Source organism: Xiphophorus couchianus, chromosome 3, assembly GCF_001444195.1.
Source record: "Xiphophorus couchianus chromosome 3, X_couchianus-1.0, whole genome shotgun sequence".
NCBI lineage: Eukaryota > Metazoa > Chordata > Actinopteri > Cyprinodontiformes > Poeciliidae > Xiphophorus > Xiphophorus couchianus.
The window spans coordinates 18,314,606-18,331,126 of record NC_040230.1 but is presented as its reverse complement, the minus strand read 5'-3'; the positions used below and the strand labels follow the sequence as shown (position 1 = coordinate 18,331,126).

Sequence of the window (16,521 nt, the reverse complement as noted above, 5' to 3'; positions counted from 1 at the left end):
GCTGCCACAATCCAAAACATGTAGGCTGGGTTCATTTGTAATTCCAAACTGTATCTCAACCAATAATAAATGAAAATGAAGTCTCATGGAGGACCGCATTGATAAAGTAGGTACAAAAAAATTAATGCAGATCAGTAATTCTGTCTGTAATGTATCACCATACCTTAGATCATGAAACAGTTCTTTGGAAGCTTTGCCCACTGCAACAGAAAGGCCCACATCCATTCTGCTCTAGCATCAAAAGGGCACTGACTCGTCCAGCTGCTGTAGCACCATGTAAGAGCCTCGCAGCTCTACACAGAGCCCTCACATGCTAAAAAATAGACATACAGGATATCACCGTTTTCATATGCTTACTGTTATTTTCAATTCAGATTTGAGTTTTTTAAGTTTTCCGATTTCCTTTATTAAGGAAAAAGTATACATGGACACAGAAGTCAAGGTAACATTTTTTGACAACAGGTCTTAATGTTCTGAACACACAATTCCATAGAGATACATGGTGGTGGCACCACCATGTTGTGGGGATGCTACACTGCCTGTTCTTTTGACGGGGAAGCACAGGTAATCAGGAGATAAAAGATTCCTGCATTCCTGAAAGCAAAATGTCTTACAGGCTGCAAAAAATAAAATAAAAAAAAAAAAAATGGAGAGGGGTACAGATGTTCACCTTTCAACAAAACAACAACCTTATTTATGAAGCCAGAGCTACAATAAAATGGTTCAGAACAAATGAAGCAAAGCTGTTGTTCTGTTAGAACGACCCAATCAGTCAAGACCTAAATTAGTCTAAGATTGTATAGCCGTAATTGACTATTATTGCTTACAGGCACTCACTTTTTAAAATAAATACGTTTTTCAGATTTCTATTTGTAAAAATAAATAAAAAATTTTAAAAAGGTTTCAATTTTGTATCTATTCAATATAACCTTAATAAAATATAATTAATACTATTGATTTTACCATCCATGGCACAATGTGGAACACTTCACGGGATATGAACACGTAATCAATGCATTCAGTGTGCTCCCACTTTACCCCCATTATACATACTGTAATATTAAATGTAATAATCACGTTCTCCAAATGTAGTCTCAATAATTGTAGAGGACATCGCGTTGACTGTGGACTGAACCATGAGTTGTGATAAGGAAATAGTGCATATGTCTCTCTTGATAAAACGTCACATCTCAGATTAAGTCCACTCCCAGACACGTGTAGATCAAAGTTTGTCTTTCAAACAGACAGACCTGTTGGTGGCAGAAGAAGCGAAAAATCCTTCCGTGGAAAACAGAAAAGAATGAGCGCCCCCTGCTGGAAATACCTTTCGCATTAAGCTCTTGATCTCGAGCATCGCCATATTGACGTCCCAACAACGCTGAGAGGTAATCATGTTATTTAATCACAAATCCTTGTTGTTTTATAACCCGCGTTGATCTTATTAGACGGGTTGAAAAGCCGGGAAAGGGTATCTTATCCGTGGTGGTCGTTGTGCCCCTCGATTACGGTGTTCCTGGGCTGTTTTATCAAGGCGTTGTCAGCCAGTTGCCTCGCTAGAAAGCAGTCTATTCACTCCCTTAGCCTGCTAGCTTAGCACTTTTTAGGTTAGGAAAATGTGCCCATTTTCGAAGCTCGCTGTAAAGCCTGGCGTAAATAATGACCTAGCAGGCGATTAGGTGGCTATTTGAAAGCTGAATGTTGATTCCATCACGATATCGCCCTGCAATGTGGTCGAGAACTGGCTGTGACTTTCCTACCGGCTTTTCACTCTGCAGTTGACGAGCTAATGCTAACTAGTTAGCATCCTTGTCAGCTTCCCGGTTCTACCGCTAGCTAGCTTTTAGCACTCAACCAGACCATAGGCCGCATTTGGGATTCGACTGGTTTCATCTTTTAAATTAAATTATCAAGCCAATTATTTGCTTTAATGCAAGTTTCTAAACTAATTAATTGACGTATTTAAATTTTTGTGACACTATTGTGTGGATACAAACCCCATTAGCTTCAGCTTCCTTCGTTGGCGTGCGCTTGTTCACATACTTTGCTCATGTTTGCCTAATTGACTTTATTGATTTTAATCAACCTACTTTCTACCCCCGTTTTCCAACAGGAGGTAGTCGTTGTAGCCCCCAGTGATGACTATACTGAGTCCTGTGCCTCCCGATTAGACTGGTTGGATGCCCCCATTTAACATCCAGGTTTCTCCATTTCATACGCCATCATATGCAAACACACCATGCACCAATTGCTTAGCTCATGAGAATTATTATTTTTTTGTGCTCATTTTGTTTTAAACTGTTTATTTTATTGTAGACGTCCATTGTATAATGAGGGGGGGGGGGAGTAGTTATCAATTTAAACCTTATCTCAAGATACAGATCACAGTTCAAGTTAAAAAGCTTAATGATTGCACAGTATAGCAAGCAACTCTAACAGCAGATCTTTATTTTTCCTTGTCTGTTTAGCTTTCTTGCAACAAAGGCATCTCAGCAAATCTTATTCACTTTGTCTGTCAACAATTAATCCTGGAGGAAACCTCCCAGGTATTGTTCTATATATGTTTATATATGTATATTTACATGGGTGTTTACTGATTTAAATATTATAATTAGTTGCCAGTAAATTGAATATGTCATGCCATTATCATTAATCTATGCCCTTGTCATTCTTGATTTGTTTAATTTGTTGTATTTTGCTTGTGTCTGTCTTTTTATAGGACATTTAGAAAAGATCTCGTACAGAATATGTCTGGCCCTGTTCCAAGCCGCTCTCGAGTTTACCCTGATGTAAACACACAGAGACCTCGGGAGTACTGGGACTATGAGTCCCATGTTGTTGAGTGGGGGTAAGGAAAGTGAAAGCCATTCAGGCTTTTATTGTTCTTTATCAGTATTGCAAAAATAACTATTTAAATAACTGATCACAAAAAATGGTATAAAAATATCTGTCAAATAATCTCTGCCTATGCAGTCATGACATATAAAAATGTGTTAGAGCTGGGTGATAAAGCAGTAGGAATGTATATTGCAAAATAAGTTTTTCCTTGATAGACAGATGAGAATGTCAATGGGTCAATAAGACTTTTTTTCCGTATTGGCAAGAACCTGCGAGGTATTTCCTTTTTTTCATTCCATGTTAATTTTTCTTCATCCTCAAGGATTAGAAATGTTGTTTTAAAATTTTAAATGTTTAGTAATTACTGTTTGGGGTGCCCCTATGTTTTTCTTCTTGAAAAAATAAGAAATCATTAGACCATCTAAAATACAGCATTAAATTCATTTGTTTGTTTGCAATAATTATTTAGTTAGGTGTTTGTAAAGGAAGACAATACTTGTATCTCACACAAGAGAATGGTACTAAAGGAATTTTCCTTTATTTCTCCCATATCAAGTTGTAAGTGGGAAAAACAATTTAAGATTAATTTAATTAGCAACTTATGTACTGCTAATTAAATCTTGAAAGGTCTGAATGAGTCTTTACATGAAGTAAATTTAGAATTTAATGACAAATTCAGGATTCACATAAATTAAATGACTTTTCTTTTTCTGTCAAATGTATTAAAATCTTTTGGGTCAATCTTCATAGAGAAGACATGAAAATATGTAGGGCCAGTGCACAACACTTGAATAGGGCTTTTTCACCAGACAAGTATCAGGTCTGGTATTAGAGCCAATTTTAAATTTGTGCTGTAAAACGACCAGTTTGGTTTACTATCAGCCAAATTGAAGCCATATTAAAGTCAATATGAATTTCTCATTCAGAAAGTGTTTGACTCTGTCTTTTTTAATCTGCATGCAATGTACAGCATTGCAACGCAGGGAGACAATTTAAATGCGGAAATTGCATAATCGATCACAGTACGTCTGCAAACAGAGGTCCTAAAAACAGTTTTAGAAAGCAAGCTGTGTGAGTTTTTTACAGTTTGACTAACTGATCTCAGAGCTGCACCATTGGTGCTGCAAGAAGCAGGAAAACAAAGTGTTTACAGCAGGCAATATTGATTCTTCTCAACAATATTAAGAGTAGGGGGTGATGATACTTAAACTTCACATTCATTTCACATACCATTTCTCAGTAACAAGTTTTATTCTTTTTTTAAGGCAAAGTGTTTGTTCTAATAATGAGAAAAAATATAAACAATTACAACATAACAAAAATTTTATTGTCCTAATTAGGACATAGCCAAAAAGTAGGAAAGAATTTACCTTGCATGTAGAAAAACCGTATGTAACTTAAAAGTGCTCCTACGCTGTAAAGCAACAGTAGACACCATAAAGTCAAAGTCTTTGTATTATTTTTAAAAGTATTAACCTTGGATTTTTATTTATTATTTTCAATGCGCATATCTGCATGCTTTCATTTTGCTGCTGACACCAAAGGACATGGGTATTGGTCTAAAATAGATTATTTCTTAAAATGTGCACATGGATCTGGCCCAGGCCAATGTAACTTTTTTTAATAATAATTTTACATCATAACTTCATTAGGGAACAACTACAATAGGTAGATTTAGTTGCACTTGGTTCTAACTATTATGGGTCCTCTGTTTATTAACATTTTCTGGTTCTATTATTAGCTGCTAATTCCTTTACTACTAAACAGAGTAGCAATGGAGGACAGCATGTTGGGCATTATGCTACTTAGCCCACAGAACAGTTTTCTGGAGAACATTTTCCTGCGTTAATTAATACCCACAGTATACTCTTTTTCTTGGTGAAGTCAGGCTGACATAACACTGTAATGAGTTTACCTGTAAGTTGCTAATATTTAAACACACAGGTTAGGTTGTTCACTTCCTCACTGTTGCAGATGCAGAAGCATTTCTGACATTTTTAAGTTGCTCTCAGACGGAGCGTTGGTTGCAGCGTTATCAGAGCTCTCAGGAATTCATCTGCTCTTCCTCCCTGTCTTTCTTATTGGAAAAATACCTCAGAAAAACACTCTCACCTTGTTGCCTAAATAGGGTTTCAGATTCTCCTTTTTGGACATACTTGGTTTGTTAGCAGAAGTTTAAACTTCAAGTGGCAGCTCACAGTTTTAAAGCTCAACCATGATTGTTCAAGTGACATACGGCAGGTAGGAGAGAGACTGTCTGTTTTGTTGCTGACCTGCTGTGTGAAGTATTTACAATAACTTAGGAAGACGAAAATGGGTTTGTAACACAATATTGATTTTGTAACTCATAAAAGACAGCGTCACGTCAACTCTGTGATGGGTAATATAAAAATTAACAGCAAGACATCAGTCTGACTTTATTAATGCTGAAGCTTTGTGCTAATCAACTTTTCTGAATATATGCTCAAACTTTTTTCTTTTTTTCCAGAAATCAAGACGACTATCAGCTCGTCAGAAAACTAGGAAGAGGCAAATACAGTGAAGTATTTGAAGCCATAAACATCACAAACAATGAAAAAGTGGTGGTTAAAATACTGAAGGTATGCTGATGATTATTTTGCAAACATGGCTATATTGTTTCGTGATCGGACATATCAGGACTGGACTCTCTTTCTGTTTTTCAGCCTGTCAAGAAAAAGAAAATCAAGAGAGAAATAAAGATCCTGGAGAATCTGAGGGGTGGCCCAAATATCATCTCACTCTTAGATATTGTCAAGGATCCCGTGGTACGTTTGGTCTCCATGTTGTCGTGTAAAATGTTTATTTAGGATTTTTTTTTTTTTTTTTAAATAAACATTGACTCCTTGTTTTTTTTCTTTCTCCATTTTAGTCACGAACCCCAGCTCTGGTCTTTGAACATGTGAACAACACAGATTTCAAGGTAAGAAAATTTTTTCTGTCTTCTTTTTCTTTTCTTCTTTTACTTTTACAGCCACTTGATTTAATTTTTTTTTTTCCAGCAATTGTATCAGACTCTGTCAGACTTTGACATACGGTTCTACATGTATGAAATCTTAAAGGTAAGAAGTAGCCTTAAATCTAGCACTGTTGCAGTATTTCGGCTTTAGTTAAATATAAAAATTGCTCATGTTTCTTATTGAAGGCTCTGGATTACTGCCACTCTATGGGTATTATGCATAGGGATGTCAAACCCCATAACGTAATGATCGATCATGAACACAGAAAGGTAACTTAGGTTGTTTTATATACATGTCTTTCTCACCATCTGTGATGCTGATTCATTGTACTAATTAAAATGTACTAAACTTGTCATAGCTCCGTCTAATCGATTGGGGCCTGGCAGAGTTTTACCACCCAAACCAAGAGTACAACGTGAGAGTGGCATCCAGGTACTTCAAAGGTCCTGAACTGCTGGTAGATTACCAGGTGAGTTTAAAGGCAACCAAGAACTGGTGTCACAACAGGAGAGATCTATTTTTTCTTATGAGTTTTTAAGAAAGCCAAGACACCTGTTAAAGATTTTTACTTATTCTTGCTAATTTCTAGATGTATGACTACAGCTTGGACATGTGGAGCCTGGGTTGCATGCTTGCCAGCATGATCTTCAGGAAGGAGCCGTTCTTTCACGGTCATGACAATTATGACCAGGTAATGTCTCGCCATGAGTTATTTTATTGTCTGAGCACAGACTAGAAAGCGGTGCGAAAGTCGCTTTAAAAAATAAAAGTCGGCCATACAATTCTGCGGTTTAAAGTCTGTTCAGTGAAATTCCAGAAAAAGTGCTATCTTTGAGTTTTCCTCCTCCTGTAAAGAGGCACGATGCAGATCCCCCATTTGTTGCTGAACACTGCTGGTCTGCTAGCTGAAAGAAGGCTGCTAAACCTTTTTTTCTTCTGAATTTAAAGACCCACAGATTTGGCTTTGGGCTGGTTACTTGACCTGAGCGTCTTACTGTTTAACTGGTTAACACCAGCTGTTGTACTAGATTGAGGAAGTGTTTAATCAATGCTTTTTATTATGTGCATGTCCCAAATGACAACTAAATGTGATATACACCATTCTTATATTACCAGGTGGGGGAAAAGTAGCTTATTTGACTTTGGATAAAGTTGTTCCATGTGTTGTTCTCTTTTTTTCTGTTTTAAATGTTAGTATAAATACAGTGATAGGATGAAACAGTGGTATTTTTACTCCTAGTTATCATACCATAAGCATCTCATACTGACCAGTACTTAATTTAGTCCTTATCCTGGTAGCCAAACAAGTTTAGTGTTTTTTTTTCCTTTTCCCCCACATATTACACAACATATTTTAGTCTTGCAGAGCCACACCCTGGCCTCAGCCCTGTGAGGCCTTTTGTTAAATGTAAGATAAGATTTCTCATAAGTGACAGGTTAATGCCTTCCTCAGTAATAACTGTTAAGTTAATCTACAAGTTAAAGAGAAAAAAATCCAGTAGTCTTACCATATCTGCATATTATTCCCCACCTTATTTCTTTTCCCCTGCAAGACGAGCAGCAATAACATAGAGATGCACCAGTCAGTTTTGTGGCACATTTTCAATTTTTTGTAAAACTTGTTGTAATTCTAACCCTACCAAAGTTTTTCCTATTCAGATTTCTGCTTAAAATTTGTAATTAAGGTGGCTCAAAATAGTTCCTGCAATGAATGATTATTATTCATGTGATATCACACAGTGAGGACATGGTTGCTGTAAAACAGTTGTACCATTTTAAAACAGGTAATGGTGACAGAGCTAACATTTGAAATGATCTAATTGGCTATTAATTAGCATTAGTTGCTGCAACTGCGCTCTCACTGTTGTTTATGGATGCACAATAATTACAGAGCCAAGAGGATTTTTGAGATTTCAAAGCTCATGTTGACCCAGTTTTGTTTGAAAATATATCAGTTCCAGTCAGTTTCTGGGTCCTGTTCTAGTAAAATTGTAGTTATTTGACCCCATTTCCAACTTATAAGCAAGCAGTTTAGTGTTTTCAGGTTTTGTAGTAAAAGTAATTTAAAATGTTTATGTTTTTAGTCTTGTGGAGACCTTTTTTAAGTTTTATTATGTGTTTTTTTGTTGTTGTTTTTTTCAAACGCTCTCGTAACATTTCATTTTTGAATGATTGTTTTGAATCTGGAATACTTAAGCTCAACTTTTTAATTGATAAATGTTTGAACTTACAGCTTGTGCGGATTGCAAAAGTACTTGGCACAGAGGATTTGTATGACTACATCGACAAGTACAACATTGAATTGGATCCACGGTTCAATGACATCCTGGGAAGGTGAGTCATTGAGTCAACTGTTTTACTTTTTAGCGGTTTGACAGATTGTTTGGCCTCAACTTGACCAGCTAATTTGTCTCCCTTTCTTCTCCTTTATCTGTAGACATTCCCGCAAAAGATGGGAGAGGTTTGTGCACAGTGAGAACCAACACCTAGTCAGCACAGAGGCTCTAGACTTCTTGGACAAATTGCTGCGCTACGACCATCAAGCTCGCCTCACAGCCAGAGAGGCCATGGATCATCCCTACTTCTGTATGATTGCTTCTTCCCTTGTTCTGTTTTTTTGTTAACATTGTGGAGTTTATGTGCAGCCCTTAAGTTCACAAGTTCAGCAAGTTCACAAATGTAAATTCATTACTGAAGCCAAAATCTGCTATCTTGATGTTCATATCTGCGTCCAGCAGCAGGTTTTCTTCCTTGAGGTCTCTGTGTACTATACATTTCTGATGACAATACTGCACTGCTGACACAATCTGTCTGAATTTGGCACGTGCTTCTTTTTCCTTCATCCTGCCGTGCCCATTTGCTTCCTTCTTTTTGTCCTTTTAATTCTTTGTTCTTCCTTCCTTTATTTATAGTCTTTAATAGTATTTCTTCTGTTCTTAATGTTGTTCTGCCATCCTTGTTTTTAATTTCCTCTTTAAGAAGACATGACCTTTACCACGTTTACCTCTGTGCATCTTTCCCTTTCCACATGTCTTCCTTTCTTCACTGGAGTGCCTCCACCCCTTTCTATTTGTATCTCCTTTTACGTTTTTTCCCCCATTGTGACCTTGTGTCCTTCCTCTCTTTCTGTTCTTTCTTGAACTCTCTTTCCTTCCTTATGACCTTACTTCATGCTTTCCATCTTGCCTATACTTTCTTCCTTGCGTCCTTCTTTTCTATTTGTCTCTAGTATTTGAAGGTGTGATATGAAGCCAGTTTTATAGAGATTATTTGCATTTATACATAAATATGGGTAAAATGGTCAGGAATATGATGGAATTTTTACATGAACATTTGGGAATGCTGGCAAGATGTTTTCTAATCCATCTGGTGTATTATATTCTCAGATCCTATCGTCAAAGATCAGGGAAGGGGGGCCACTCCTGGGGGCATGGCTGCCAGCTCCACTCCAGTCAGCTCCTCGAGTATGATGGCTGGTGAGTCACTTTGGACCAGTTTCTGCACCACACTCTTTCTTTTTTTTTCAAAATTGTTTTGGTGTCAAAGTCTTGGCACAGACATTTCCTTGAAAGGCTGCTGAACAATTTGAGTCACTAATTTATTTTTATTTTTTAAATGGTGTGAACGAGACGAGCCTTCGCAAATGAGTAATAACCCTATTTTTCCTTTCAGGCATCACCTCCATGTCCTCCTCACAGCCGCTGGCTAACATTGCTGGATCGCCCGTCATCTCTGCCCCAAACACTCTGGCCACACAAGTCCCTGCAGCCACCGGGGCCCAGCCCTGAAACCTCTTCCTCACCTGTGTTAAACGTGTGCTCATGGCCATGCCCTGCCTAGCTCTCTCTGCGAGCCAGGGCCATGGAATCCCCCCCTAACCCCCCCTCTTTTTATGTTGACAATAACAAAGAAGATTTAAATTACTTTTCATGTTCAGTTCTATTTTGACACCTGGACTTGACAGAACCGCATTGTTGCACCTGTTGGGTTTGTTAGACATTAATTTGGGTGTGTTACTTGACAATGCCATTGTCTAGAAATTCTAATAAGATGTAGACATAAAGAGAATGGATAATAAAATTTATTTTGTATGTTCCAAATATACAGTCTTGCTTGAAACTGTTTGATGGGGATCCTGCTGTATTACACTGTGAAACCTTTACGTGACTTCACACAAACGGGGAGTCGGGGAAATCTGGTGTGTCCCACCTATCAGTGCTCGCCGGTTGCACACGATGTAATGTGCAGGAGTTGTTAGTGTTTTGAAGTTGTTAGATGCTTATCATTCTTTAATTGGACTTTTTTGTAGATATTCTACAGTTACTGTCAGGTTGCATGCACCCAATGCTGAGTTTCACAGGGTCAATAGTTTGCCAACTTTATGTTACTTTCACTTCTGTATGTGTATGTAAGTGTCCATGTTTGTTTTTTATGAAGTCTCTTACACATGATTTTGATTACATAGACAATTTTGTAACTTTTTTGTTTTATGTTGGGAGGAGTCATCACCTACGGAAAAACAACTTCAAAAATAAACAATTTAAACAGGGCTTTACAGGCACTACGTTATTGACTGTACCATCCCATAAATGGTTTGCGTCAACTGTGAGTAGATTTGGTGTAGGGCAGGAAGATAACTTTAGTTTAAAATGAACTTTGTTTTACATATTTTACAGATTTCCCCTGAGTAGAATCATACAATATCGCCTATTCTCAGTAGTTCAAAAGTGAAACTCGTGGATTCATTGCATGCACAAAGGTATATATAAATGTTTTTATGTAAAATTCTAAATTTGATCAGAGAACTTGAGTTTTATTAGACCAGAAAAAATGAGTCAAATACAGAATAACTGACAGGCATGTCTTTGTTCTGTACAGATTATGCACTTAACTGGGCATTGGCATGCACGAAGTCAGCCGTTGGTTCTGTGTAGGTGTTTAAAAATCCCAGGTTGGTTTAGTTTTTTTTAAGTCTGGTGTCTCATGTTTCTGACAATACTGCTGAGATTCTGTGCTGGCCTATAAAGCACAGCAATAGCATGGTTATCAAAACAGGTTTCTGGTACTTTTGACAGTATAAGCTGGTGCTTAGAAAATAAAACCAATGAAGCTTGTCAGCGGGCATGAGGGAGTATTCTAACCATCACCAGCAGACATGGGGCCCCAAATCATCACCCTGGACCTCAATGAATGGACTCTCAGCACTGTTCCTGAGACATCAATTTCCAAATTAAAAGCAAGTGTAACTTATCTGAAAAGAGGACTTTGGAGTACTTGAGCAACAGCCCTGTTGCTTTTCTCCTTAATTATCCAAGGTGAAACATGGTCTTGGAGCTGGCTCAAGAGTTGCGCAACATAATGGATGGGACAGTTGTTGCCCATGTTCTGCAGGCGTCTATGTGTGGTGGTCCTTAAAGTGCCTGAACTAGCTGCAGGTCATGCCTTGTAACTTCTGCAAATACTGTAATGGGCTTTACTACACAATTCTTTTAACTTTATGATTATCCCTGTTGCACCCATTCTGCCGCACCTTTTCTTTCCACTGAACTTTCCAATGATGTTGCATTCTTTGTAAACAGCCTTCCTGTTGAAGATTTCAGTGACAAAATAATTATCTTTACCAGGATTTCGTTAGTCATTATGGCCATAGCATCATTTCTAATTTAAATATATATTTTTTATTAGCCTAATTTTTAGACTAATTGATTTTTTGTTTTTCATTTGATTAAGCCATAGTCACAAATGTTAGGGTTGATAAAAGGCTGAAGCTGCACTCATAAATAACACCTGACATTGAACAGGTGGGCCTTTGGTCAAAAGGTCAAGTGACAATTATAACCAAAGTCAGCTGTTGAACTCCATTAACAGGCTCAGCATCTGATGGACAACTTCAAAAACACCGGAACACGTTTTGACTGAGACCCATGAAGTTCTACATGCACATGCTACAAGGACAAGACCACAGATACCGCTGCCATTTTTCACTTCTTGGGAGTTTTGTTTCCTATTCAATACTTAACTTATGTCTAGATCTTTTAATTAACCGCATACAGTTGCAAATAAATAGCAGTCCAGGCCGTTTTAAAAGGGATTGCTAAGTAAATTTATGTGAACATGTTCATGTTTGACTCACTGAATGGAGTTAGAGCAAAGGCAATCAAGTCCAAAGTTGTCCAAATGGACGGACAATTTGCTCATTGTCCGTCCATCCATATTTATTGTCACATTTTACTTAACGTGAGTTCCTACCACCTATCCAGGATGGTATGAGACTTTTACAGCGTAGAGGATTTTTTACTCCTCTCCGTAAAATGTCAATGTTTGACGGCAGGGAAAACGTGCCGATTCTTCTGTAATTTGCCGGTGATTTGTTTGAGTAAATCAAATAAAAAAATAAAATTAACATGTCTTCTAATCTGTTTAAGTTACAAAAAAAAAAGCTTTGCGGTTTACTATGCAATATTTTGTAACTTAAAACAATCAAGTAAAAATAAATAAATAAAAGACTTCGTCTTATTGTTTTGGAATTTTTTTCTGGTTTCTGTGAGAAACAAAAAAGCTGTTACTAAAACGTGAATAGATTCTTACTGATATTCAGACGTGTAAAAAATGATGCATTACGTAGTGTTGGAAATTACTTTTGCCAGCGATTTCACATTTTCACAAACAAAACAACCTCCTATGTCCCATGAATAAACCATAAATGTTTCCTATTATTATTTTTGTTCTGGTGAACCTCTATTTAAACCCAACCCAAAATATGAGAACAGCGCAGCTATCAATCAATACGACCCTCTGTCTTTAACAAGAAGAAATAGTTGTCATTTGTCCTATATTATTGAAAGCAGCATTGACCCCGCCCGTTGTTATTCGTCTCACGCGACTGAGCCCATAAAGATTCAAGCACAGTGTCAAAAGTTTGCAGTCGCGCTGTGAAAATGGGAAAACTTGCGATCATTTCGGTTGCAATAGCAGCACTTTCGGTGCTGTTCGGAGAAAGGGTCCTCAATATTAGGTAAGGTGGAAGTCAGCTGGCTTCACTGCCTTGTTTGTCTTTATTACAACTGTTTGCTGCATGCAATGTAACTTTGTGCTTAAATTCGACAGCAAAAGGTACCTCATTTACAGGGAGTTAGGCAACAAACATCTGCCCAACTGCGTTGCGCTCAAAAACATAGGCAAGCGATGAAACAACCAAAAAATGCAGCCAAAACAATGTTTGAAAAATATTAAAGTAGTGATTCATTATTTTCTCCTGCAGAACATGGCTCGGAGGATATAACCGTTGTTGGAGATGGCCTTGCCTTTATCAGCGCTGTGGGTATTTATTTTGTAACTCAGCCAAGTCTTTCCCCATAAAGCAAACGTGCAGCAAACTCAAACATTGGGTCATATTTAATTTTAAATCTGTTGACATTTATTATTGTCGGATTTATTATCGATAATCAGAATTTATTGCTTGATTATTTTATGATTAAATTATTTATTTTTAAATATTTACAGGGACTCAAATTTCCTGGACTCCCATCCTCGGATGAGCCTGGAAAAATCTACACCCTTGATCTCAAAGATCCTAATCTGAAACCGGTGGAGCTGCGTATGCCAAGGAACTTTGATTTGGAGTCATTCAACCCGCATGGCATCAGTGTATACACGGATCCAAGTGGTAAAATGTTTCTTTTGGTTTATGGAATTGAGGACATATAGCTAGTGTTAAGCTTCCTCTTGTCTGTTGCGGCTAAGTATATGCCAGGTTGTGGTATTAAAGTATAGGGCTGAACAATATTAGGAAACATGCAATAATATCCATGAGGTTGTAATAACACATCACCTCTGATAAGTGCGTATGTATTTGTGTTTTGGGTTCATAAACAGACTTTAAAAAGTTGCTTCAGGCCTACATTTGCTGTTTTCGAGTTGAGAGTCTAGACCCTTTGAATGAAGTACAGCGTAGTACAAGGGGCTGGTTTTTACCAGACTGGTATGAAATCTGCTGATAAGAATCTTTTCTATGTAATAGTTTGAGTCTATATATGAAAATCAAAATAACATTAAATTGATGGGCACTTTTTTTATTTCAAGTTTTCGTGCATCGTTTTTCTCACTTGCATTCCTAAAGCTTAGTTTGTGAAGTTCCTAAAGTGTTGCTTTCCTTTTTTGTTTCTTTGTCAGATGATACGATCTATTTGTTCGTTGTTAATCATCCTCAGTTTGAAAGCCAAATTGAAATCTTCAAATATGTGGCAGATGGTTCATCCCTAATGCATCTTAAAACCATAAAGCACGAACTACTGCACAGGTGAACACTCTGTGATTATCTGAAATTTACTACAATATGTAATCAGTCTTAAAAATGATTCTATTTTTTTTAAATTTGAGACTATTTTTGTTCTTTGCAGTGTAAATGATGTTGTTGCAGTAGGGGTTGAGAGTTTTTATGCCACCAACGATCACTACTTCTCTAACAATCTCCTGAAAACATTGGAGATTCTTTTGCTTATGCCTTGGACCAATGTAGTGTTCTACAGTCCTAAAGAAGTGAAGGTAGTCTCTGATGGCTATCACTTTGCTAATGGCATCAATATGTCTCCAGACCAAAGGTGAGTATTCTTACTAGGGGTGTGCAACATGGTGGCTGTTTGCTTTTTTTTTGTGTGTGTATTGCTTCATGGTTATAAAAATTCCTCTTCCTTATAGGTACATATATGTGGCAAACATATTTAACCACAGTGTGAATGTATTGGAGAAGAAAAAAGACAACACACTGACACCAGTAAAGGTAGAAATACTCAGGCATGCAAACTTTCTGTGCTTCTTTGCTATGCTTTTTAAATCGAAGATAATTTATGATTACTTTTTGACTGGATTTTATAATGACATTTTTTAATATAAATATTCAGCAATATTTGATCAACTGGATGGAAAATTTCAATAAACACTTTTGTAGCGGTCTAATAAAAATGCAGGCAACTTGCGTTCTAAAAAAATGTTTTTTGTCTTTATTACAAATAATTTTTAAGGACAAAAGTCATGGAAATTTTTAGAATTGCAAAGGCCGAAAAACAGACTGTATTGCCCAACTATGGGTGTGGTGCATGCTTGTTCTCAAGTGGTTACTTTTTTCACAGTTTTCTTTGGATGCATAGTAATTATCGTTTCCTCACCAGTCTGTGCCTTTGGGTTCACTTTGTGACAACATCGAAGTGGATCCTGAAACCGGCGACCTTTGGCTGGGCTGTCACATTAACGCAAAGAAGCTTTTCCTGTTTGATCCCAAAGATCCTCCAGGCTCAGAGGTTTGTGTTAACTGAAGAACATAAAAACATTAACCTTCTGCTAAGATATAATATAGGTGGTGGTGTTAACTATTTATTACTCCTGATTGTGCTTTTTACATTATTTATTTATTTTTCCTTGTAGATCATCCGCATCCAGAACATTCTCTCAGATGAACCCGTGGTGACCCAGGTGTATACAGATGATGGCAATGTGCTCATGGGCTCTTCGGTGGCAACTGTTTATGGGGGGAAGCTGCTCATAGGGACCGTGTTTCATAAAGCATTGTGTTGTGATTTAAAATAGGCAAGTGAAGGTGATTAACCTCTCAACTGTCACACCTCAAAGCATTTACATGTTGGTCAATGGTGCCATGAGGACAGTGGTGTCCTTATACAGATTAAAGTAAAGAGGTTAAATAAGGAAGTTTAGCCAATAAAATGGAAATCAGGATATACCTCTGTGGTTAGACAGGGCAGTGACGATTTTAATGGTGATGTGCTGCAGGGTTTGCTTCTTAGAGTCTTCTGAAAATATACTTGAAAGGATCTGATAACAGAAAACCTCTCCAAGTTGGTGCTTACTGAGCCACACAGCTGAAAAAAATGAAAAATAATATTTACAAGTGAATTTTCTTCCTTTTTTTTCTCCTGTAGTGTTGGGCAGTAATTCAGTCATTTCAAAGACATGGGTAGATTGTTCAGGTTATTGGTTTGTGTTCATTTAAAATAATATTTTGGGTGAAAATGTGGGTTTTAATATGGTTTAATTACTGTAATTTTTTGTAATTGAAATAAAAAAGTTCTTAAAGGTACATTTTTAGCTAACTGTTGTGCCACATGGTATATAAATAACATCCTTTGTACAACAGAATGACTCTAAAAGTAGTAGTATGTTTCACATCTATCTTTTCATCAGGTTTGTTGTGGGTTTTTTGCACAATTTTCTTGAAATATCAATATTCCATAGAAGAAAATATATCCATCCTCTTTTGGAGAAAGTTTTATTTTAAAACACCAAGATAGAAATAACATTGAGCTTCTTTAAAAGTGACAGATCTCCTATACTAGATATTTATCACAATTTATAAGTTGTCTTTTTTCTTTCCAAAGTTCATGTAACATTTAGCTGGACTCAAAAGTGGCTCTTTTGACTGTAAAGGATGAAGACCCCCAAGTACAGAGGCTGACTGTTCGTAGAGTGCAGTGTCAAAGTATATTATTGGAAAGGTAAGAGGAAGGAAAAGTGTGAAAGAGAAATGTACACAAGCAACAAGGACAAACACAGAGGATTTTGAAGTAAAGCCCATTCTAGAGTAAGATTAATAAAGGACGGACTGAGGCTGGGGTCAATTCTTCAAGAGCCAACACACAGGTATTTTCACTGTTTGTTTTTTTTCAAGCACCCACTTAAAATTTGTGGGGTATTGAGG

At 37.1% G+C, this 16,521-nt stretch overlaps 2 protein-coding genes across 2 annotated transcripts; both read left to right on the top strand.

Annotated features, from left to right (window-relative positions):
- The first annotated feature begins 1,234 nt into the window (after positions 1–1,234).
- LOC114142037 (casein kinase II subunit alpha) lies at positions 1,235–10,363 on the top strand. Its single transcript, XM_028013058.1, has 15 exons — positions 1,235–1,385; positions 2,111–2,198; positions 2,466–2,543; positions 2,717–2,845; positions 5,324–5,435; positions 5,520–5,621; positions 5,726–5,776; positions 5,856–5,915; positions 5,999–6,082; positions 6,172–6,282; positions 6,403–6,504; positions 8,047–8,147; positions 8,251–8,399; positions 9,200–9,289; positions 9,486–10,363. The coding sequence occupies exons 4-15, from the start codon at positions 2,745–2,747 to the stop codon at positions 9,599–9,601; spliced, it is 1,179 nt and encodes a 392-aa protein (XP_027868859.1). The 5' UTR covers positions 1,235–1,385; positions 2,111–2,198; positions 2,466–2,543; positions 2,717–2,744; the 3' UTR covers positions 9,602–10,363.
- Positions 10,364–12,671: 2,308 nt separating this feature from the next.
- On the top strand, positions 12,672–15,903 carry LOC114141748 (serum paraoxonase/arylesterase 2-like). Its single transcript, XM_028012540.1, has 9 exons — positions 12,672–12,828; positions 12,921–12,991; positions 13,075–13,130; positions 13,317–13,479; positions 13,986–14,112; positions 14,213–14,413; positions 14,511–14,592; positions 14,981–15,109; positions 15,234–15,903. The coding sequence occupies exons 1-9, from the start codon at positions 12,752–12,754 to the stop codon at positions 15,393–15,395; spliced, it is 1,068 nt and encodes a 355-aa protein (XP_027868341.1). The 5' UTR covers positions 12,672–12,751; the 3' UTR covers positions 15,396–15,903.
- The last annotated feature ends 618 nt before the right edge of the window (positions 15,904–16,521 follow it).

Coding starts and splice junctions, on each gene's coding strand:
- LOC114141748 (XM_028012540.1), top strand. CDS start 12,752: ATGGGAAAACTTGCGATCATTTCGGTTGCAATAGCAGCACTTTCGGTG. Junction 13,131..13,316: donor GCCTTGCCTTTATCAGCGCT/GTGGGTATTTAT, acceptor AAATATTTACAG/GGACTCAAATTTCCTGGACT. Junction 14,593..14,980: donor ACACACTGACACCAGTAAAG/GTAGAAATACTC, acceptor TTTCCTCACCAG/TCTGTGCCTTTGGGTTCACT.
- LOC114142037 (XM_028013058.1), top strand. CDS start 2,745: ATGTCTGGCCCTGTTCCAAGCCGCTCTCGAGTTTACCCTGATGTAAAC. Junction 5,777..5,855: donor TGAACAACACAGATTTCAAG/GTAAGAAAATTT, acceptor TTTTTTTTCCAG/CAATTGTATCAGACTCTGTC. Junction 6,283..6,402: donor AACTGCTGGTAGATTACCAG/GTGAGTTTAAAG, acceptor GCTAATTTCTAG/ATGTATGACTACAGCTTGGA.